At 38.5% G+C, this 23,697-nt stretch overlaps 1 protein-coding gene across 8 annotated transcripts in view; it reads right to left on the bottom strand.

The window, feature by feature from the left end:
- Positions 1-23,697, bottom strand: part of LOC114281969 (DNA (cytosine-5)-methyltransferase CMT3) — a 48,349-nt gene that overhangs the window by 11,322 nt on the left and 13,330 nt on the right. For 3 of the 8 annotated variants that reach the window (XR_014344704.1, XR_014344703.1, XR_014344702.1), the window contains exons 4-17: positions 11,903-12,007; positions 11,696-11,815; positions 11,454-11,547; positions 10,533-10,732; positions 10,367-10,432; positions 10,021-10,269; positions 8,704-8,762; positions 8,426-8,492; positions 7,968-8,297; positions 7,574-7,642; positions 7,413-7,499; positions 7,259-7,332; positions 5,880-6,001; positions 5,702-5,806 (exon numbers count right to left, since the gene is read on the bottom strand). Coding sequence is in view for 5 of the 8 variants with exons in the window: in XM_082895781.1 (XP_082751907.1) it covers positions 5,702-5,806; positions 5,880-6,001; positions 7,245-7,332; positions 7,413-7,499; positions 7,574-7,642; positions 7,968-8,297; positions 8,426-8,492; positions 8,704-8,762; positions 10,021-10,269; positions 10,367-10,432; positions 10,533-10,732; positions 11,454-11,547; positions 11,696-11,815; positions 11,903-12,007 (1,761 nt within the window). In the remaining 3 variants the exon portion in view is untranslated. Of the gene's footprint in view, positions 1-5,701; positions 5,807-5,879; positions 6,002-7,244; positions 7,333-7,412; positions 7,500-7,573; positions 7,643-7,967; positions 8,298-8,425; positions 8,493-8,703; positions 8,763-10,020; positions 10,270-10,366; positions 10,433-10,532; positions 10,733-11,453; positions 11,548-11,695; positions 11,816-11,902; positions 12,008-23,697 lie in introns of all 8 variants that reach the window. The other 5 variants (XM_082895781.1, XM_082895784.1, XM_082895780.1 and 2 more) reach the window with 2 other exon arrangements.

Raw genomic sequence — 23,697 nt, 5'->3', positions numbered from 1 at the left:
CTAAAGTAGTCTCCTCGTGCTTGATATGATCGCTTTCAGACTACTGTTACTGAGCTTGGGTTTCATTCTTGTAACCAGGACTCTGCTTATTTCTTCTCCACACCTCTACTAAATTTGTTGCGTTATTGGATGATATAATCATCACTGGTTCTGATTCTTCTGCTATCTCTGAGGTCAAGCAGCATCTTTTCCGCAGCTTTGAAATGAAGGTTTTGGGCCCATTACAGTATTTTCTTGGTATTGAGGTAGTTTATTCTCACAATGGCTACTTTCTCTCTCAGACCAAGTATGCCAATAAGGTTATTCATTGTGTCGGTTTTACTGACACTAAGATTTCTGATACCCCCATTGAGCTTAATGTAAAACTCAACACTACTGATGGTATTCTTCTGGATGATCCTACTTTATATCAAGAGCTCGTGGGTTGCTTAGTCCATCTGACGGCTACTCATCTTGATCTTGCCTATGTTGTTCATGTGGTTAGCCAGTTTGTCTCTGCTCCTCGCTCCACACATTGGGCTACCTTGGTTCGGATTCTTCGCTATCTCTGCGGTTCTATCTTTCAAGGTTTGCTATTGTCCTCTACTTCCTCTCTGGATTTGGTGGTCTATGTTGATTCTGATTGGGTTAGTGATGTTACTGATCGCAAGTCCACGCCTGGCTTCTGTATGTTTCTTGGTGATTCCTTGATCTCTTGGAAAAGCAAGAAACAAACTGTTGCTGCTCGTTCTACTGCCGAAGCTGAGTATCGTGCTATGGCTCATACTACTGCTGAAGTTGTCTGGCTTCGTTGTCTTCTCTCTGACTTGGGCGTCCCTCAGTCTTCTCCGACCTCCCTTTATTGTGACAACCACAGTGCTATTCAGATTGCACATAACACTGTCTTCCATGAGCAGACCAAGCACATCGAGATTGATTGTCACTTTGTTCGTCAGCATCTGCAATCTGGCTCTATCTCGCTTCCTTTCGTCTCTTCGGCTCTGCAACTTGTTGACTTCTTTACCAAGACTTACACCATTGCTCGATTTCAGTTTCTACTTGGCAAACTCTCAGTGTTTTCTGCCCAAATACCTTGAGTTTAAGCGGGGGTGTGAGAATAATATTAGTATAGGGTTTATTCATATTAGTTTAGGATTTATTCTGTGAATATTGTTTCCTTTTAGGATTAGGTCTATTGTTTATTGTTTCCTATTTAGGATTAGGTCTAGAATTGCTATATATATCAAATGTACATATTGTATTGCAACACACAATTGAATATACAGAAAAGCTTTCAGGAATCTTACAGCAAGAACAACTGGTTCCACTATAGGAATCGCAAGAATCAATTCACACCAAGGCTCCCCCTGAAGGGAGGACTGTAACACCGGAGAGAACAAGAAATAGGATTGGGACTCAAAGAATGTGACATTCATGGACACAAACCACTTACGAGAAGGAGGGTGGTAACACTTATACCCTTTTTTAGTAGGAGAGTACCCAAGGAAAACACATTTGAGGGACCAAGGATCCAACTTACCACGAGTAGGAGAGTGATTGTGGACAAAACAGATATAGCCAAATATTTTTGGAGAAATAGAAAATAAGGACTCAGAACCTAAAAGGACTTGAAGGAGAACTTGTTTGTTCAAGACCTGGGTAGGAAGACGATTAATAAGATGGGCAGCAGTGAGAACAGCGTCGCCCCAGTAGGATCGAGGCACGCCCATAGAAAAACACATGCACCGAGCCATGTCAAGAAGATGACGATTCTTGCGTTCCACCACCCCATTTTGTTGAGGGGTATTGGTGCAAGAGATCTGATGGATAATGCCATGAGCAAAAAAATGTTGCCCTAACCCAAAATCTATGTATTCCCCCCATTATCAAAACGGAAGATTTTGACAGTAGCCTTAAACTGAGTACAAATCATCTTATAAAAAGTGCAGAACATTGAGAAAACCTCACTCTTGTCTTTCATGAGATACACCGAAGTAGTATAACAAAAATCATCAATAAATGTAACAAACCATCGATAACCTTTCACAGACATAACACGAGATGGACCCCAAACATCAGAATGTATTAATAAAAAAGGAACTAAACTTTTATTAAAACTAGGAGCAAAAGAAGCTGTGTTGTTTTCCAAGTTGACAAGACTCACGAAGAAACTTAGACATATTATTGTTTGCAAAACCAGATGGAAATAAATGCTTAAATAAATAAAAATAAGGATGCCCAAGACGCCGATGCCACAACCATAAATCATCTTGGGTAGTAGGACTCGTGGTGGAAAAATGAGCAAGCTTGTCCGGTTGATCCAGGAAGTAGAGACCATTTTTCGCACTACCATTGCCAATCGTCCTCCTTGTGACAAGGTCTTGAAAAAAACAATGATCAGGAAAAAAAGTCACACAACAATTCAAATCTTGTGTAATATGACTCAAGGACAATAGGTTAACAGAAAAATTGGGAACATGGAGAACAGAAGATAGAGGTATGGTAGGAGTGACATGGACTAAACCTTTTCTAGAAATGGAAGAAACAGTACCATCGGCAATCCTAACTTTGTCCTGACCTGAAGAGGGCTTATAGACAGTGAAAAGGTTAGAGGAGTCAGACATGTGATCTGAGGCACCAGAATCAATAATCGAGGGTAAAGACTTATGAGACAAGAAAACACAAGGAGAAAATGCTAAGTTACCTGAGCGGGCAAACGACGAGGAAGATGTAGTAAGAGTAGTAAAAGACCGGCAGTCCAACAAGTGACGCAAAACATCCTCAAGCTCAAGAGTAGTCATGCCAGAGAGACCATCAGAAGGCTGGCCAACAGAAGCTGAAGTAGAATCAAGTGTATCAACGGTACTAAACTGATGAGCCCGTAGGTGAGAACCCCGCCCTCTAGACTGGCCTGACCGACCTCCTCTAAAACCAGACCGATCACCTCGACCCCCGGATGGAACTTCCAACATGTCTCACAAATATGCTGCGATTTTTTACAGTAATCATAGAATACAGATTCCTTGGCGGCAGACAAAGAGATGGAAGTCAGGCTAAGGCCATCTCTAGGAGTAAACAGTAATGCGGAGCAGTCAATAAAGACAGGAGACATCATAGCAGACCGACAACTCTCCTCATTCTGTATATAGGCAAATGCCTCCTGAAAGGAAGGAATAGTGTCCATACACAGAACCCGACTCCGAACCGGATCATACTCCACATTGAGCCTTGCCAAAAACTTGAAGACCCTTTCCTGTGCAATGAACGTCATGTACCCGACTGAATCAGTAGTGCAAACAGGCTTATAGTCCTGCAGGTGATCAAGGCGTTTCCAACCGTTGGTGAGGAAGGTGAAGTACTGGAGAACCGTTTGCTCCCCCTGAACAAAACTCTCGATAGAACGGCGTAACTCAACTGCATGGGAGAAATTCCCTTTGCGGGAATAGGTAGCAGCCACTACATCCCAAACATCCTGGGCAGTCTCCATAGACAAGTAGCCCTTGCCGATGTTTGGTATCATCGAATGAATAAGCCAACCCATAATCAAAGGGTTGGTAATCTCCCATTGGTCATAACCCGGGTTAGTGACGTTAGGTGCCTGTATTCTGCCATCAACATACCCCATCTTCTCTCTGCTCTTCAAAAACAGTCAAACTCTGCGACCACGCTAGATAATTCTGACCATTAAAGGGAGAGGTGGCGATTTTAAGACTAGGGTTGAGTTATCAATCATAGTAATAGATAGAATGGAACTCTCACACCTAGGTGTCTGAGAAGTAGTGGACACATTAGGGGAATCTGCCATAGAAACTATACGACTGAACCCTCAACAAAACTAGGACCAATCACAAACCCGGAAGGTGGTGGTGGAAGGAAAGACACAACTATCACTATGACAGCATAAAGAACTCATAGGCTACCGCTATTATTAGGTAACAAGGCTACAAAGGAAGAGAAGACCTGGTCAAACAGATTGTCAAAGGATACAACAGATAGGGTACTAGTGTGGGCGAAGAACATTGACAGTGTCGCATGAGGCCAACGACGACATGGGGCTGTCGACTGGGCCAGAAAAGCTATCCGTGGCAGTCGGCAAGGCAAGACAAGGCCACGAGGCCTGTCGGCAAAGACCAACGAGGGACGTCGATGCTTACGGTGAAGATATCGACCAGCCCAAGTAAGGTTCAAACCCCAGACAGACATCAACCCAGACCCGAAACCACCTGGGTCTTTCTTAGTGTGAGCCGAAACCCCTAGGGGTGGAGTCGGCTGCTAAAGGGTAGTCACTGGTGGCATAGGATGTCTCCGGCTGATGGCTGGTGGCTAGTGGCTCCAGTGAGTAACAGGAACTATATGGATAGATGAGTTTAGGTTTTAGGGTTTGGCTTTGATACCATGATAAATTTAGAAAATATCAAGATTAGGGAATGATTAGGATATCATCCCCTACTTATATTAATGAAGATCAATAATTACAAAGGAGACCTAAGGCATAAAATAATTACAAAATAATAACCCAAATAATAATCTATTATGCTAACACAATGCAGTTATGAAGGATGGCGAGCTATGGAGCAGATATATGGATTAAGGGATTGGGATACGATATGATTATTTATAGTGATAAGACAAGACTTTAAAAATAGGATATGGTATGACAATGATACTTTCGTAAAAAATATATATATATATATATATAAATTTTAGTATCGTATTACACATAAGCTCAAAGAATGGTGACAAACCATTTTAGAAATTATTAGTTTAAGATAGTAGTCAGTTCAGTTTACTCTTCTTTCTTTTTTTCCTTTTTTTTTTTTTTCTCTTTTTCTTATGTTTTTTGCAGTATGTCCTTTAAAAAAATTCATTTCAATATCAAGTCTGAACTAGTTATATGGCACTTGTGCTTTTCCCTTTAATGTTTAAAAGTGTTATATGAAGTGTCTTTGTATGCTAGTTTATTTGCTCATTTAAATGTTGAAATCTGGTTTTAGTATCAAGACGTAAGCAAAATATTGAAAAACTATTCTTGTATTTATCCTAACAATAATAATCTAATATTATGCAAAAATTATTACAATCTCAATTTCATAATAGTTCAAATACGCAATCTAAAACATTTGATAGTTCTCAAAATTAAAGAAAATTAACCTATTGAACTAATTTATTTTAACATGGGGGAGAAAATATTGTAGTTCTAGTAGTTTTAACATTCCTCTACTCATTTATGCTAGCAGTCTTGCTTTCCAATAGTGAGAAGCACACTACATTGTTTTCAATTGTTCAATCACTTCATATAACTTTTTCTCTCTTAGTTGAATGAATGGAAACAAACTCTCTAGTGTATTTGTGTTTAGCTTTCACAACTTCACTGACAAATTTTTCTAATGCCCAACTAAGAAGAAAATTACTAGAAACGCACATGCATGAGAGAGAGAGAAAGAGAGAGAGAGAGAGAGTTCACATTTAGTGGTTGTTTGGCATGTGCTAAAATAGCACATGCTATTTTAGCACATTATCCTATTTAGGTCACAATCATCTTATTTAAGTCACATCACATCTCTACCACATCACTTCAAACCCAACCCATATTTCATGTTTTTTTTATAAAAAATCAAAAGGTATACTAATCTAGCACTTTCCAAACAACCCCTTAGTTCTCCATTGAATAGAAAATAAAGGACAGTGATGACATTCTGAAGAAAAGCAACAAACTGCTCACCATTGGCTTCCCAGATGGTAACATCATTTGCTCCTTTGTTGCATCCCGACGAACCATGTTGTCATGTCCAACCACCAGACCAGGTAAGTCCCTAAAATTTGCTCCCTGCAAACATAACAACTAAAGAGTCACAAGAGCCTAAAACTCAGACATCAATGTAACAACAAATTGATCAAACCTTTTTGTGTGGAATTTGACAAACTCGTAAATAATCATCCTCGGACAATTGATAAGGGCGATGGTCATGTAATATAGCCTTTTTTGCATCTTTAACTCCTTTTTGTGCAAATCCCATCATCTCTAGACAAATGAGGGGGGGGGGAAAAGTAAAAATATATTCAATACGAAGTCCCACGATCTCTCTGTTTCTCCCAATGCATACAAGTGAGGATGAGGAAACACAAAATAGTTGAGCATACACGATACAGCAGAGCAGTTATCTCATATTAAAGAAAGGAGGCATAAATTATTGCAGAATATAGATTCCCCACAAATGAAAAACAAATGCAGGCAGCATCAACATAGATAAGAGCCCATATAAACACTCACATGTTCAACTCCTAATATATAGAAGCCACGAACTCAAATGTAAACCAAAAGTATTCAGTAAAAACGAAAAACATCACATATCCGAATTCAAATAAGCTTCATAATTAGAGTTAAATCTGATAAAGTAGCAGAGTGCCGGATGAAGAATGGCTATTAAAAAATCCGTTTGACTATCTAATTGATAATAAAATTAGAAATTATGGAGAATTGATCCAAAAGAGAAGATCAAAGGTTTCAAGAAGAATAAAAAGAAAAAAGAAGAACAATAGGGTCAAAACCCTAATCTCATAAAAACGGCCACAATCTCAACTCAATATTATTATTTTAAAGCTATCCTAAAGCTGTTACATAAAGCCATATATATTGTCAACATAGAAAACCAGAATTAAGTTACCAAAAATAAAATACTACTCTAATTTAACTTAAAACTCACAAATAAATAAATTACAAAATCTTTAACTTTCCTTTATCCAACACTTTTCCATCCCCAATCAATGACTGGATATCATCACTTCTTCCAATTTTGAAAATTTTCATTATCCAAACCAAACCAAGCCTTAAGTCCCATCAAATGGGGCTGGCTAAATTTTTCATTATCCAAGTTCACAAAATTTCACTTTCTTACAATCAGTAGTAGCTGTTATTATAGAATTGTAGTTAATTAGAACAAAAATTGGGCAATCACTAATCACTAAATGCCCCAACAGATGGAACTACTGACAACAACTTGTAGCAAATTTTAATTAACCTGTAAATATTGCTAAAAGCATATAAATCAGTGAGATCAACTACATATATCAAAAAGAGAAGGGATGACCTTAGGTCTAAAACTTTCCAAGTTTATGATGTGATCAAATCAGTCCACAATCAAGAAGAAATATGTATACCATGAAAACAACTAGTGAGTCAAAACCAATGCCCAGATTGAGGAAGCCATGCAGCAGAATATTCAACTTCAGTTAAAGAACAGGCATTTAAAAGATAATTTCATTACCATCTTTAGTTAACCTTATATATTTTTGAAACTCTGTTTCTGGAGGCATTCCGTATGTCATCTGCTCACGAATTTCATGGCTTGTGACCTGAAGTGTAAATTTATATGAGAAGACAGTGAAATTGTATCAAAACAGGAAACCAACAAAACTAAATATGAAAAAAATACAGCTGGAAGATCAGAGATGGCGTCTCGAAGAATGATAGGTTCTTCAAGTTCACGAGGTTCGCCTTCATCATAAGCTACGGTGTTTTGCTGCAACATGAAGGTCATGAATAAGAAAAATAGTACCGGAAAATCCAAATTGCCCCTTTAAGTTAAAGTAGTACCTCAAACTCAAGGGGAGGCCAATTTCTAACAACAACATCATGTGTAGGAAGTGGATATTGGGGTAGTTTCTGCAAGGAAAATGACATTCATGAATTGTTTTCTTGTATTACCACATGGACAAAAAAGCACTCAATTCAATCTTACATAGTATTCAAATGAGTCTATTATTTTTAACATAGCCTTTGGATGAACAGAATATGCAAATGCATTTGTCCATTGCTGTATTACATTGCATTTCAAAGTCTGTTATTTTTCATCTCAATCAAAAAATTCATTCATTGAGGGTAAATTAAGTATCAGTTAATTTGTGGGAAGAACGCTTCTATTGATCATTACAGTGGGTACAGATGGTTATGTTCTTAATTGACAGAGACACAATGAGAAGACAATCACCTCACTAGGAAGAGCACCCCACAAGAAAACGCGCAACCGAAATTGAGGAAGACCATAACAGCCGGCAGCCATAGTTCCAAGCCTTGCTTGGTATTTCATATTTACTAAACGACTTAATGCATATCTTGCAAGAGAAGCTTTATCAAACTTTAAAATGTCAACGACATTTTCCATCAAGACATACTTAGGCCTTAGGAACTTCACTATGTCCATAAAGACAACTATTTGATGGTTTCTTTCATCATCCAATGGGGCATCAATATTTCTATAGCGATTAAAGCCACTAATCCCTTGGCATGGAGGGCCCCCACAAAGCACATCAACATCACCCTGGAATAAATTAATTCATTGAGTGTAGGGAAAATAAATACAAAAGGACAATAAATTTATAATAAAGTGAACACTCCCAGTCTCCCATACTCAGCATTCAGGTTGTACAGTTAGAAAAAGCAACTTACCGGAAGTGGCAAGATTTTAGATTTAAATCCACTTCTAACAAAATCCTGTATTCGTTCTTGGCAGTTACTGAGACAAATACATATCTGTAAGTAATAATGCAGCACCAAGTCGCTGAGAAAGAACCATACTAATAGTGATGAAAAACAAGAAAAAGAACAACAACATAAGTTTAAAATAGTTGTTATTTTGTGTAGTCATTGCTGTTGTTCTTAATGTTATCAATGTTAATGTTACTAGGTCATGTTCATATTATTATCTAAAGACAAAAAGTACTAACCTCAATGCTTCAATTGGTTCCCATGTATCTTCACTTGAACTATATCCCTTCCAGCGCACCTAATAAAATAGCTATAAGTGAAAATCATCTTCACCAAACTAATATTATAAACAAGGATGATGAATCCGACCTATACTAAGTTAAAATGAAACAGAAAATATCAAAAACTTGAGCAAATGGTACCATACCTGCAAGACTTCGCTCAATGTCACAGTTGGCAAGAACTAGTTACTTATCGTTAAAAACAACTCAACTTGCCTATTCTGTTAGCATATATGATGGATAAAACTTTCACGTGTTGTGGTAGCTGATAAACTTTAGTTATATATAATAACTAATGAAGGTCAACATAGCAAATTGTTGACAGCACTTTCCAACAGTCAATAAATGAGGGATGAAATTGATGAAATGACAAATTTGCAGCACGTGATATTTTAGGCAATTGCCACAGAGATATTACACACTATTGCAAAGTAGGAAGTTTATGGGATAGATATATATTTGCATGATAGACACTGTACAAATAGCTTTAAACATACACAGATTTTTGAAAAGCTCAAAACATATATAACTACAAGAGGTAAATCTTAAATTGCATGCTTTTGTTTGTTTCTAACCTACAAGTTATGATATCAACTATATAGCTGTAAGTGCATTCATAGTTTAATTTATGATAACAAAGATCAGGTGTTCATCAATACCCACTAAAATAAAATAAAAAAGATCCACGTGTTTGTCTCATAGAAGCAATTAACTAGATTGCATTGAAAACCACATAAATTAATTTTATTTACTGAATTTATGCTCAGCATCCATATATTAACATTGATACAAGCCAAAGGAGAGATGATAAATAACTTTTAAATCAAGATGATGTGACTAGTTAGTTAGCTTAAGTGGTATTAGTTAGCCCAAGTGACTACTAGTTAGCTTAGGTGGCATTTGTTAGTTAGCAGTAAGTTTTGGATTAATGCTCAGTTTGACCCTGTTTTGGGGCAGCTGAAACAATTGTAATCGAGTTGCAAATCTGTTTACAAAGACGTCTGAATAAATAGAGTCCAAGCATAACAGAAAAAAAGGGAGAGAATTGTAATCAGTATTCTTTAAAGAAGTACAATTCTAGAAAGTTTCTTCTCATTTTTGTTCCGGTTTGTGAGAAATTGTGTGAGCTCTTGCTCCTTGGTTAAGGCTTGTAACAAACATAGTCACAAACAAAGACATTTTGAATTTATAAAGGCACATGAATGTCGTTAAACCTTCCAACAAGAGAGAATATATACACATATGTACATATATTACGTGTACTTTTGGAGGTACCTTAAATTTTAGCCCACGCTTGCCTGATTTGCCTTGATCTTCATAACAAATATCAACTAAGCGCAAAACTTCAAATTCTCCAGCAGAGATCTTAACATCAGATGGAGAATTTAAATTGCTTTTGACTTCTCTCGTGTCGTCTTCTCTAGATTTAAGTGTTGTATCTAAATTATTGAAAACATACCATTGGCATAGCTTTTCCCATCCCTTCAAAAGTTCTAGAAAATCCTCAGCATTTTCATTTCTAACCTATAGAAAGAAACATATAACTATTACATATCGCCTCAAGAGTCCAAAGAGAAGTGGCCATCACTAGGTTGTGCACTAAGACAAGATGAATACACACTTGTGTTTCTGGATGATTCAGTTTCAAGCTATCACAAGCAGAATTATCAGCGTCAACTGCCCATCTCTGAAAAAAGGGCAAATAGAACAATATGTAAGGTTGCAGGATAAATAAAAAAGATTTTTAAAAAATCAAGTATTACCAAAAACTTAATTTTATTAATTACCGTCACAAGATTAACACTTGAAAGTTTGGCCCCTAGGCACAATCCAGTTGACATTCCACCACAGCCAGAGTAAAGATCTAATAATGCCAACTCAGCTTTGTAAGGTTCACAATGGGTCATTTCCTCCAATGGAGTTGCGGTAATCATTAAAGTCTCAATGTCATCACGCAAAGATAAGTCACAGCTCTCTACAGAATAATCTGATGCAATGTCAAAAGGATTTTAATTTGATAATCAAATTAACCTTAACTAGTGAATTGTGTTAGGATTTCTTAAAAACTCAAAATCAAGGAAATAATGCAGACATAAAAAATAAACAAATAAAAAAGAGGCAATCGTACAAATATACCCCCAAAAAAATATGTGAATCAAAGATAAATATCTTAGGAATTCATTGGGATCTGAACAATGCGATAGAAATCCTTAAAAAGTAAAATTTTGAAGAAAATATTATTTACAATTTTAGAAGTGTCAAAATCAAATTAAGCAAATGACAGGATTCAACTTCCAATAGATCATAAGTAAATTAGAATTAGGCCAACATACTCTCACGAGGAAAGATGGAGAAATTCTGAGTAGAAATATTCCTTTATTGACCAGAAGGAAAAAAAAAAAAAAGAAAAAGAAAAAAGGTAAACATTGTCCTTGTAGTGTTTAACACATCCAAATTTGGCCAACAACTAAAATTGATTTGTAGCTGCAAACCCAGCCATGGAATCTCTTTTCCGCTGCACAAAGTTGACTCCACCAAAAATAGATCTATTGAAGGAAATTTGAGCAAAACCTCCTCATCCTTTAGTTGCTGCAACATACATCTTGCTATTATCCTGAGCTGATTATAGTCTTTACCATTTTTTTTGTTCAAGTGCTAGCACTGTTTATATCACAACCTAATACCATAACCACTATTAACACTCTTACCAGTCAGCAAGGTGCGAAATGTTGAATATTCCACACAGTACTCCATATCATAATAAAAGTCAGACCGTGGAAAAGAGTTCAGTTGCAGACCTAGCTGCACATGATGAAATTATGAACGATGCAACATTAAAAAAAAGGGGCACGGATAAAGACAATGCTTTTTTAAGAAAAAATATATAGTTATGGCATAAGCCACAATTGAAAGCATGTATTTAAGAGCTATACAGACTACAACTGCATACCGTTGGAGCTACTTGAATGACAATGACTTTTGAAATAATGCAATCTAATAAATTATCATTCATTAAAGTAGAATAGAATAAACGCTTCTTGTCATGGCAAGCAGCTTCTTCTTTCATAACCTGGAAGAAAAAGATAAAAAAAGAATCACAAATTATATGGCAACGCACTAGGGCATGAAGGAAAATATAAAAGTTATGCATACTCACAGTATCTTCAGCTCTAAAAAACCACTGAACCCTAAAATAATCCTTGCCATCCGTTGTTTTGAAAAATTCTAAGATCCTGCCAACATGTTTTTGTCTTCCATCACCCTGAAGGAATTTATTAACATGTAAATCTTACCTCATCTTTAAAACATAGACAGATGGTTGAATTTTAAAAATGACATCACTCATTCAGAAATTCCAATATGATGCGACTGTCTAATTATGAAAAACCTGAATAAAGTGATAATTCACGTACATAAAAACATTAATTACTGTTAAAGAAAATTTAGGTTACTTGTTCACCACTCTATTGTACATAAAAACATTAATTACTGTTAAAGAACATTTAGGTTAATTGTTCACCACTCTATTGTAAGCCATAAATAGGCCTCTTATTGTAATAGCTAGGTATCAGTCTCAATGCAATCTTTTTATTTACGACCAAATCCCATTGTTAGATCACCATTGGTCCCAAAAGCTTTAAGTTGTTAGGAAAGGCGCCTAACATTACATATTAAGCTCTCCAACACCCTCTCTCACATGCAACCCCATCTAGCACGTCGACACTCAATCATCCAAATATAGAGAGAAACATAAAGCAATTGGGAAAACCAAAAGATTTGATCTTAAGACCTCCCCCAACCTGAGCTCTATACCATGTTAGATTATCACTAGTCCTACAAGCTTAAGTTGTTAGGAAAGGGGTCAAACAATGCATATCAAGCTCTACAATACCAATATAGTTACCTTAATTAAATTCTTATTTACCAATTGAAAAAAAGATTTGATGTACCACCAAGAACATAAGAAAGAATGAAGAAAAAAAAAGAATAAACAAGGGATCACAATCCAATCAAATCTCTCAATAATCAATATTCATATCAAGTATAATCCCAAAACTATTAAATAAAGCATATATATAGGCATTCTAGAAAACCCTACTTAAATTAACCAAAAATAAAACACGACAATAATTAAATCCTAATAAAACCTTATAAAATAATAAAATCCAATAAATATAAAACATTTCCAAAATAATTCACTAAATCTTTAAAATCCAATAAATATACAACATTACCAAAATAATTCACTAAATCTTTATCCAATGCCTTTTCGATCCCCATCAAAGACCCTATATGGTCTTCAATTTATAACCCACTATGAAGAGAAACCAAATAAGTTACTTGCTAGCAATTCACAATGGCCAACCTCTGCAGCCTCAGCTGCACTGTAACAGTGATCTGCCTCTTTAATTTAAATGGATATAAACTGGGAATGCCTTATAACATCTGTTGCCTTCTGTTAAGTGTTAGGGGTAGTTTGGTCTTTATGTATTATTCTTATTAGTATATATAGTTGTTTGTAAGGGGGAAACCCTATGTTTTTTGAATCAAATTATACAGCTGCTGTTTCTCCCTCGCTCTCTCTCTCGGTTGAACTTCTTCTTCTCCTTCTCATCTATACATTCAACATGGTATTAGAGAAATATCTTCCTCCTTGAAGATTGTTCCTCTCCTTCTTCCCTCGTTCTTGTATCCGGTACGTTTCCAAAACAAAAAAAACAAAAAAAAAATTACAATATGCTCGAAAATTAATGGGCATTCTTCCTATAATTTCCTTTTGATTTTTTGGTTATTATTCATTGTGTTTTCCAATTTTTTTGATTTTTCGTCAAAAATGGGTGATTTTTTGAAAGTCACTTGTTGCACCCTTTTTTGATTGATTTTTCCCTCCCTCTCACATCTTGGGGAGCCGACTGACCCTCTAGAGGGGTTTGTTGTCCTTGTTTTGCTGTATTTTGGCTCTACCTTGGCTTTTTCCTGAGTTTTGGATGATCTGCTTCAATGTTTGGGCTCCTAGTTGATCTGGTTGCTTTATTCTGGGATTATTTTGCACTGTTTCAGCCTTAGAATGTTCTTTGTTGTGCTAGTTAGGTGTTGTCAAGCCTTGTTTGATATCCTGCTTGTGTTTCTAAACCATCTCTCTCTTATCTCATGGCTAAACGCGGGGGTCAGTACTCTTAAGGGCAAGGAGAACAGTGGACTGAGTCGTGGTATGCCTCTTGGTGATAGTCCTTCTCTCCAGATTAGTCCGGTCAAGCTTAATGGCACCAATTACTTGATTTGGTCCCACTCTTGCAGTCTTGCCATTGCCGCTCGGCATTTGACTGGCTATATTACTAGTAGCACCCAGCCATTTACTGAGGATAGTACTTTTTCTGCTCATTGGATTTCTGAGAATGCTTTAGTGATGACCTGGCTGATCAATTCTATGGAACCTACCATTAGTAGGACTTTTCTCTTGATGGATACCACTCACAAGATCTGGATAGCTGCATCTCAGATGTATTCTCAACAGGGTAATGATGCCCAGGCCTATGAACGACGGAAGAAGATTAGGGGCTTGAATCAGAAGGATCGCTCTCTGGCCGTCTACTATGCTGAGTTGAGTGGGTTATGGTAGGAGCTAGATTTCTACTAGAGTTTCCAGCCAATTTGCTCCACAGATGCCACCATAGTTCAGCAGGCTGTGGAGAAAGAGCGAGTGTATGACTTTCTTGCAAGCTTGAATTTCGCGTCTGATCAGATACGGGTTCAAGTGTTAGGTCGCTCTCCGTTTCCCACCTTGTGTGAGGCTTATACACTGATTCAATAGGAGGAGAGTCGTCGTAGTGCTATGGTGCATGCCCCTATTCAGGATCGGTCCATGATGGTTGTTGGCCCTCAGTCACGTGATACTTTGCCTTGTCAGCCTCAGGGTGGTGGTAAGGGTCCATTGGTTGATTGGGACCGGTTGAAGTGTGACTATTGTGGGAAAGATAGACATGATAAAGAACACTGTTGGAAGTTGCATGGTCGGCCTACTCGAGGCCGTGGTCGTGGTCGTGGTCGTGGTCGTGGTTGTCAAGCACATGTTTCTGAGACTACTGCTAGTGCCTCAGATGATGCTGGTTCTATTTCCCAGGGTGAGCTTCACACTCTCAGACGTTTGATGGCTCGACTTGATACTTCATCTAGCTTAGCTCCTTCCTCTTCTACCTCTTCTAACTTTGCCCACACAAGTATTTCTACTAGTACACTTAATACCTCTGCGTCATCTCCTTGGATCATTGATTCCAGTGCTACCAATCACATGATGGGTACTTCTAGTTTTTCTATTCTTATTCACCTAGTTCTGGGTGAGATAAGGTTAGAGTGGCTAATAGCACTTTATCTTCTATCTCCGGCAAGGGTTCTATTCATTGCACCTCTTTACTTACGCTTTCATCTATTCTTCATGTTCCTAATTTTTCTACATACTTTCTGTTAGTAGCCTTACTGCTGCTCTCAATTGCTCTGTAACCTTTTTTCCAACTCATTGTGTCTTTCAGGAACTGGCTATGGGGAAAATTGGCAATGGTATAGCACCAAGTGGACTGTATTTTATGGATGCCATTCCTACATCAACTTTGTCCTCTTAGGCTCTTCAATGCACTTTTGGCTCCTCCCTTTGTCTTCTTCATCAGTGGCATTGCTATTTGGGGCATCCTTCCTTTAGTATTTTAGAGAACCTTTTTTCCTTCCTTAATTCGAGATTGTCCTAGAAATAACTTTGCTTGTGATGCTTGTGAGCTTGCTAAGCATAAATGTACTTGTTATTCTTCAATTAATAAAAGAAGTACTTTTCCTTTTATGCTTATTCATACCGATATGTGGGGTCCGTCCCCTGTGGTTTCTACCTCTTGTTATCGGTGGTTTATCACGTTTATTTATTGTTATTCCCATGTGATTTGGATTTATTTACTTCACACTAAAAATGAGGTTTTCTTGTGTTTCAAACTTTTTAATAAAATGGTATCCAATCTCTTCAATGCTACTATCAAAATTCTTTGAAGTGATAATGGGACTGAATATGTTGATGGAGCTTTCAGGGTGTACCTCCAGGAGCATGGCATTCTTTATTAGACTAGTTGTGTTGGCACTTCTGAACAGAATGGAGTTGCTGAACGCAAGAATGGCCACCTCCTTGAGGTTGCCTGCTCTCTTTTGTTTACCATGAACGTTCCTAAGTCTTTTTGGACCGCGGCTTACCTTATTAACCGTATGCCATCTAGTATCCTCCACTTCCAAATTCCTCTTCAGCTTCTTCCCGTGACTTATTCTACTTCTTCCCTTCCACCTCGGGCGTTTGGTAGTGTCTGTTTTGTTCATTTTTAACCTTATACTCGTGGGAAGCTTGATCCTAAGGCTGTCCGGTGTGTCTTTCTTGGTTATTCTGCTACTCAAAAGGGCTACAAATGCTATGACCCTCACACTCAAGCTGTATGTTGGTATTCATGTCACCTTCCGTGAATCTGAGTCTTTTTTTTCTTGTCCTCCGCTATCTCCTCAAGAGGAGAGTGGTATAGATTAGATTGCGGATGAGACGGCATCATATCAGCATGAGTTGTCTTTTTTCCTCCCTACTCAGTGGGCTATTATTTGTGGTGAGGGGGAGCCTAACAGTTCTATTGATGAGGAGTCAGATATCAGTGGTCGTTTGGACAGAGTTGATCTTAAGACTTATTCACGGCGTCAGAAAGAGCAGGCTTCTCTTGTGCCACCAAGTCAATCATCATCTCTTATGCCAGTTCTGATGATTTTAGAGAATACCAAGATTAAGGTATGATTAGGATATCATCCCCTATTTATATTAATGAAGTTAACAATTACAAGAGGAAGCCCTAACTCAGAATAATTACAAAATAATAACCCAAATAATAATATATTATTCTAACACTCCCCCTTAAGCTGGTGCGAGGATATCTCTCATGCCCAGCTTTCCTAAGATGTCATGAAATGGCTTACTTCCAATTCACTTGGTGAGGATGTCAGTAAGTTGTTCACCAGACCGCACAAAGAGAGTACATATTGTGCCACTAGTGAGTTTCTCTTAAATGAAGTGACGATCAATCTTAACATACTTTGTTCTATCATGTTAAACCAGATTGTGAGCAATGTTGATAGTGGCCTTATTATCACAGTATAACCGCATAGAGTCTGTTTGAGCAATACCTTTATCACTCAACAATAACTTGATCCATAAGAGCTCACACACTCCTTGTGCCATAGCTCTAAACTCAGCTTCTGCACTTGACTTGGCAACCACATTCTGTTTCTTACTCCTCTAAGTAACTAGGTTGCCACCAACAAAGGTACAATATCCTGAAGTCGATCTCTTATCAGTCACTGATCCAGCCCAGTCAGCATCTGTATAGGCTTCTACACGAAGACAATCATACTTTGAAAAATAAAGACCCTTACCACGAGCAGACTTCAAGCACTTCAAAATTCTCATGACAGCCTTGAAGCAAATTTGATGACGAGCATGCATAAACTAGCTAACCACACTGATAGCAACAACAATATCAGGACGAGAGTGAGATAGGTAAATGAGTTTACCCACTAATCGCTAATAGCTCCCCCTGTCAACAGCTGCTCCTCCTTCATCATCCCCCAGTTTCTGATTGGGTTCCAGTGGAGTGTCACAAGTCTTGCAGCCAAGCATTCCAGTTTCCTTCAACCGATCAAGCACATACTTCCCCCGTGAGATAAATATTCCACCCTTGGAGCGAGCAACTTCAATTCCCAAAAAATACTTCAAGCTCCCCAAGTCTTTGATTTCAAACTCACTAGCCAAATATTTCTTCAACAGAGGAATTTCCTCACTATCATCGCCCGTAAGAACTATGTCATCTACATAAACAATGAGTGTTGTAGCCTTACCAAGTGAGGAATGTTTCACAAACAATGTGTGATCTGCCTGACTCTGTTTGAAGCCATATTTAAGCATAGCCTGAGTGAATCTCTCAAACCAAGCCCTTGGAGACTATTTGAGACCATATAATGACTTCTGAAGCCTGCATACTTTGCCTTCTGTCTAATGATCCTCAAAACCAGAAGGAATGTCCATATATACCTCTTCTTCAAGGTCACCATGGAGAAAAGCATTCTTTACATCAAACTGATGAAGTGACCAATCTAGATTAACTACTAAAGAGAGAAGTACTCTGACTAAATTCATCTTAGCCATGGGTGCAAAGGTCTCCTGATAGTCAACGCCGTATGTCTGAGTGAACCCTTTTGCCACAATTCTAGCCTTGTAATGCTCAATAGAATCATCTGTTTTGTGTTTCACAATATACACTCATTTGCATCCCATAAGTCGTTTGCCCTTAGGTAACTCAGTCAATTCCCAAGTGCCATTCTTTCTAAGTGCTTTCATTTCCTTAATCATGACAAATTTCCACTCAGAGGTAGCAAGAGCATCTTGAAAATGGTTAGGAATACTAACAGAGGAAATATTTGACACAAACGCTCTATATGAGGACGACAAATGAGAATAAGACACAAAATTTGAAATAAGATGTTGAGAACAAGATCATACACCCTTTCTCTTGGCAATAAGAACATCAAGATTAATGGATTTAAGAGATTCAAAGTTACCTGAACTCTCATCCGAAGCAGGAGATGGCAGTGGAAGAGCAGAAGTGATCTCTTGTATCCAGTTAACTTTCTATCTATCTTTGTCCCTGACATAAACTTGCCCTTCCCTATCCTTGGTGACATTGGGTGTTGTAGTCCCAGTAGGAGGTAGTGGTGCAAGAACAACTGGTTCCACCATAAGAATCACGGGAATCACTTCACACCAGGGCTCTACCTAAAAGAAGGACTGGGACACCGGAGAGGACAAGAAATAGGACTGGGACTTAAAAAATGTGACATCTAGGACACAAACTACTTACGAGAAGGAAGGTGGTAACACTTATACCCTTTTTTAGTAGGAGATTACCCAAGGAAAACACATTTGAAGGAACGAGGGTCCAACTTACCACGAGTAAGAGAGTGATTATGGACAAAACAGACATAGCCAAATATTTTGGGAGGAATAGAAAACAAGGACTGGGAACCTAGGAGGACTTGAAGAGGAGCTTGTTTTGGCAAGACCTGGGTAGGAAAATGATTAATAAGATGGGCAGCGTTGAGAACAGCGTCAACCCAGTAGGACCGAGGTATACTCATAGAAAAATACATGCACCGAGCCATGTCAAGAAGATGGCGATTCTTGCATTCTACCACCCCATTTTGTTGAGGGATATTGGTGCAAGAGGTCTGATGGATAATGCCATAACCAAACCACCAAACCAAACCAAGCCAAGCCTTAAGTCCCATCAAATGGGGTCGGCTACATGAATCCTTCGTCTCCACTCAGCCCAATCAAAGGCTATTTCGTTAGTCAAATTAAGTAGACAGAATTATATCTCTATTTACAACGTTAGCCAACGTTAATTTAGGCCTACCCTATCCCCTAACACTCCCCTCTACCGTTACAGCATCGCATCTCTTCACTACTGTCTCTGTTGGCCTCCGTTGAATGTGACCAAACCATCTCAATCGATTCTCTCTCAACTTATCTTCTATCGATGCTACTCCTACCCATTCCTGAATACACTCATTCCTAATTCTGTCTTGTCTAGTCTTGCCACGCATCCACCTTAACATCCTCATCCACACTCATCTTATCTACATGTTGTTTCTTGGTTGCCCAACACTCCGTCCCATACAACATCGCTGGTCTAATAGTCATTCTATAGAACTTACCTTTTAGTCTAGTGGGTATTCGTTTATCGCACAGTACCCCAAACGCACTTCTCCACTTACACCATCCATCCTATGGGCCAAATCCGCATCAATCTCCCCCGTTGTTGTGATAATCGACCCTAAATAACGAAAATGTTCACTCTTAGGCAATTCTTGGTTCTCAATCTTCACTTCTCCTCTGCTTTCATTGTTACTGTTATTAATTTACACTCCATGTACTGTCTTATTTCTGCTTATCCGGAAACCTTTAGATCCAAGAGCTTTTCTCCAAATCTCCAACTTTGTATTAACTCATTTTCTAGTCTCATCCACTAGCACGATATCGTCTACAAAAAGCATACACCATGGCACGTCATCCTAAATATTTCTCGTCAACTCATCCATAACTAAAGCAAAAAGATAAAGGCTTAAAGTAGATCCTTGGTGTAACCCAACAGTGATAGGAAATTCATTTGTCTCTCCAGCAGGCGATCTAACAGTGGTCACCACCCCTTCATATATGTCCCTAATCACAAAAATGTAACTTTTTGTCACCCCTTTCTGCTCTAACACCCACCATATTATATCTCGGGGCACTCTATCATATGCTTTCTCAAGGTCAATAAACATCATATGAATGTCTCTTTTCTTTTCTCTATACTTTTCTATTACTTTTCTCAAAAGATAAATCGCTTCCATTGTTGACCTGCTAGGCATAAACCCAAATTGATTCTCTAACACCTTTGTTAAATCTCCCAATCGGTGTTCCATCACCCTCTCCCACACTTTCATTATATGACACATTAGCTTGATTCCTCTATAGTTATTGCAATTCTGGACATCTCCTTTATTCTTATATATTGGCACTAAAATACTCTTCCTCCACTCATCTGATGGATAATGTCATGAGTAGAAAAATATTGCTTTAACTCAGAATCTATGTATTCACCCCCATTATCAGAACAAAATATTTTGACAGTGGTCCCAAACTGAGTACAAATCATCTTATGAAAATTGCAAAACACAGAGAAAACTTCACTCTTGTCTTTCATGAGATACACCCAAGTACTACGAGAAAAATCATCAATAAATGTAACAAACCAACAAGGATCTTTCATAGACATAACACGAGATAGACCTCAGACATCAGAATGTATTAATGAGAAAGGAACTAAACTTTTATTAAAACTGGGAGCAAAAGAAGCTCTGTGTTATTTTCTAAGTTGACAAGACTCACAAAGAAATTCAGACACATTATTGTTTGAAAAACAGATGGAAATAAGTGCTTAAGTAAATAAAAAGAAAAATGTCCAAGACGTCGATGCCACAGCCATATATTATCGGTGGTAAAAGGACTCGTGGTGGAAGAATGAGCAAGCTTGTCCGGTTGATCCAAGAAGTAGATACCATTTTCTACACTACCACTGTCAATCGTCCTCCTCGTGACAAGGTCCTAAAAAAGACAATGATCAGGAAAAAATGTCACATTACAATTCAAATCTTTTGTAATACGACTCAAGGATAGCAGGTTAATAGAAAATTTTGGAATATGGAAAACAGAAAAGAGAGGTAAAGTAGGAGTGACATGGACTAAACATTTTCTAGAAATAAAAGAAACAGTACTACCTGCAATCCTAACTTTGTCCTGACCTGAAGAGAGCTTATAGGCAGAGAAAAGATCAAAGGAACCAGACATATAATCTAAGGCACCAGAATCAATAATCCAGGGCAAAGACGTATGAGACAGGAAAACACAAGGAGGAGAAGCTAAGTTACCTGAGTAGGCAAACGACGAGGAAGATGTACTGAGAGCAGTAGAAGACCGGCGGTCCACCAAATGATGCAGAACATCCTCAAGATCATGAGTAGTCATGCCAGAGAAACCATTAGAAACCTGGCCAACGGAAGCAGAAGTAGAATCAAGTGTATCAATAGCACTAGACTAAAGAGCCCGTGGATTGGAGCCACATCCTCTAGACTGGCCTAACCGACCTCCTCTAGAACTAGACAGATCACCTCGACCCCCAGATAGAGTCCCATGAAGCTTCTAACACGTCTCACGAGTATGCCATGGCTTCTTACAGTAATCACAGAATACAGACTCCTTGGTGGCAGACGAAGGGATGGGAGTCAAGCTTAGGCCATCCCTAGAGATAGAAAGTAATGCTGAGCGATCAGTAGAGACAGGGGACATCATAGCAGACCGGCGACTAACCTCATTCTGCACATAGGCAATGTCTTCTAAAGTGAAGGAAGAGTGTCCATACTCAAAACCCGACTCCGAACAGGATCATACTCCACATTGAGACCAGCCAAAAACTTGAAGACCCTTTCCTGTGCAATGAACTTCCGCTAGCCAACTGAATCAGCAATGCAAACAGGCTTATAGTCCTGCAGGTTATCAAGGCGTTTCCAGCCATTGGTGACGAAAGTGAAGACTAAAGAATCGTCTGCTCCCCCTGAACAGAGCTCTCGAGAGAGCGACGTAACTCAAATGCCTATGAGAAATTCCCTTTGCGAGAATAGGTGGTAGCCACAGCATCCCAAACATCCTAGGCAGCCTCCATAGATAAGTAGCCCTCACCAATGTCTGGTACCATTGAATGAATAAGCCAACTCATAATTAAAGAGTTGGTAATCTCCCATTGGTCATAACCCAGGTCAGTTGTGCTGGGTGCCTGTATCCTGCCATCCACATACTCCATCTTCCCTATGCTCTTCAAAAACATAGTCAAACTCTACGACCACCCGAGATAGTTCTGACCATTAAATAGAGAGGAAGTGATTTTAAGGCTAGGGTTGGGGTTATCACTCATAGTGGTAGGTATAGGGAAACTCTCACTCCTAGGTGTCTGTGTAGTGGACACACCGATGGAATCTGCCATAGATACTGTACTACCGAACCCTCAACAAAACTAGTACCAATCACAAACCCAGAAGATGGAGGAATACAAACACAATGACCACTAAGAAAATTAAAGACTTAAAAACTCATCAAACTTTTTTTTTTTTTTCTTTTATTTTCTTTTTTAATAATAAAGAAAAAATGAGGAAAAAACAAAACCAAAACAAGTTCAACACCTCATTAAAGAAGGCAGCAAAAGGTCAAACAAGAGAGACGACATAAAGGGAGACGAAGGAAGCCAAAGAAGGCCTCAAGGCTATCGGCTAGGCTTGAGAGACTGCCAATGGCAGTCGGCAAGGCAAACGACACAGCCACAGTGTTAACTTAGGCCAGAATGGTTGTTGACAAAGACCAAACACGTAACTGGGGACTTGCGATAGTGAATGAAGGTTGCAGCTAGGACCACAGAGGTGCGACTAGGCAAGATGGCTTGTCAACCGGAACCACAGAGGTCGACTTAGGCCAAAAGGCCTGTTAATAGTGACCAACTACTGTGTGGGCACCTGTGACAGTGGTTGACTTAGGGTTGACTCCGACAGATACAGTCAAACCTTAGACAGCAACTTTGTGGTGGCTGTGTAGTGGATGTGGTGGCTGTGTAGTGGATGGATTTAGGGTTTAGGGTTGTGGCTCTAATACCATGATGATTTTAGAGAATACCAATATTAGAGTATGATTAGGATATCATCCCCTATTTATATTAATGGAGTTAATAATTACAAGAGGAAGCCCTAAGGCATAAAATAATTACAAAATAATAACCCAAATAATAATATATTATTCTAACAAGTTCCACACCCAGTTTCCACTGACTCTACAGGTAATGATCCTCAGCCCATTGCTTCACTTGTTGTTGATAGTCCTGTTGCTGATGATTTGAGTCTCCCTATTGCTCTCAGAAAGGGGGTTAGAGCCTGTACTCAACATCTCATTTCTAAATTCGTGTCATATGATTCGTTGTCTTCTCCATATCGTGCTTTTGTTTCGTCTCTTTCTTCTGTGTGAATTCCGCAGGGTCGGAAAGAAGCCATCAATGATCCTAAGTGAAAGATAGCTATGGTAGAGGAGATGCAAGTTTTGAGTAAAAATAACACATGGGAGTTAGTGTCTCTTCCTAATGAAAAAAACCAGTCAGATATAAGTGGGTGTTCACCATTAAGCACAATGCAAGGGATTTACCCAGACATATGGAATAGACTATCAAGAAAATTTTGCCCCAGTAGCAAAGATGAATTCCATTCGAGCTATTCTGTTGTGTGCTGCTAATTTGGGATGGCCTCTACAACAACTAA

Source organism: Camellia sinensis, chromosome 11, assembly GCF_055761805.1.
Source record: "Camellia sinensis isolate YWXY chromosome 11, ASM5576180v1, whole genome shotgun sequence".
In the NCBI taxonomy this organism is placed as follows: domain Eukaryota; kingdom Viridiplantae; phylum Streptophyta; class Magnoliopsida; order Ericales; family Theaceae; genus Camellia; species Camellia sinensis.
Note: the sequence above shows the minus strand (reverse complement) of the source record. Positions and strands in the feature narration are given on the sequence as shown.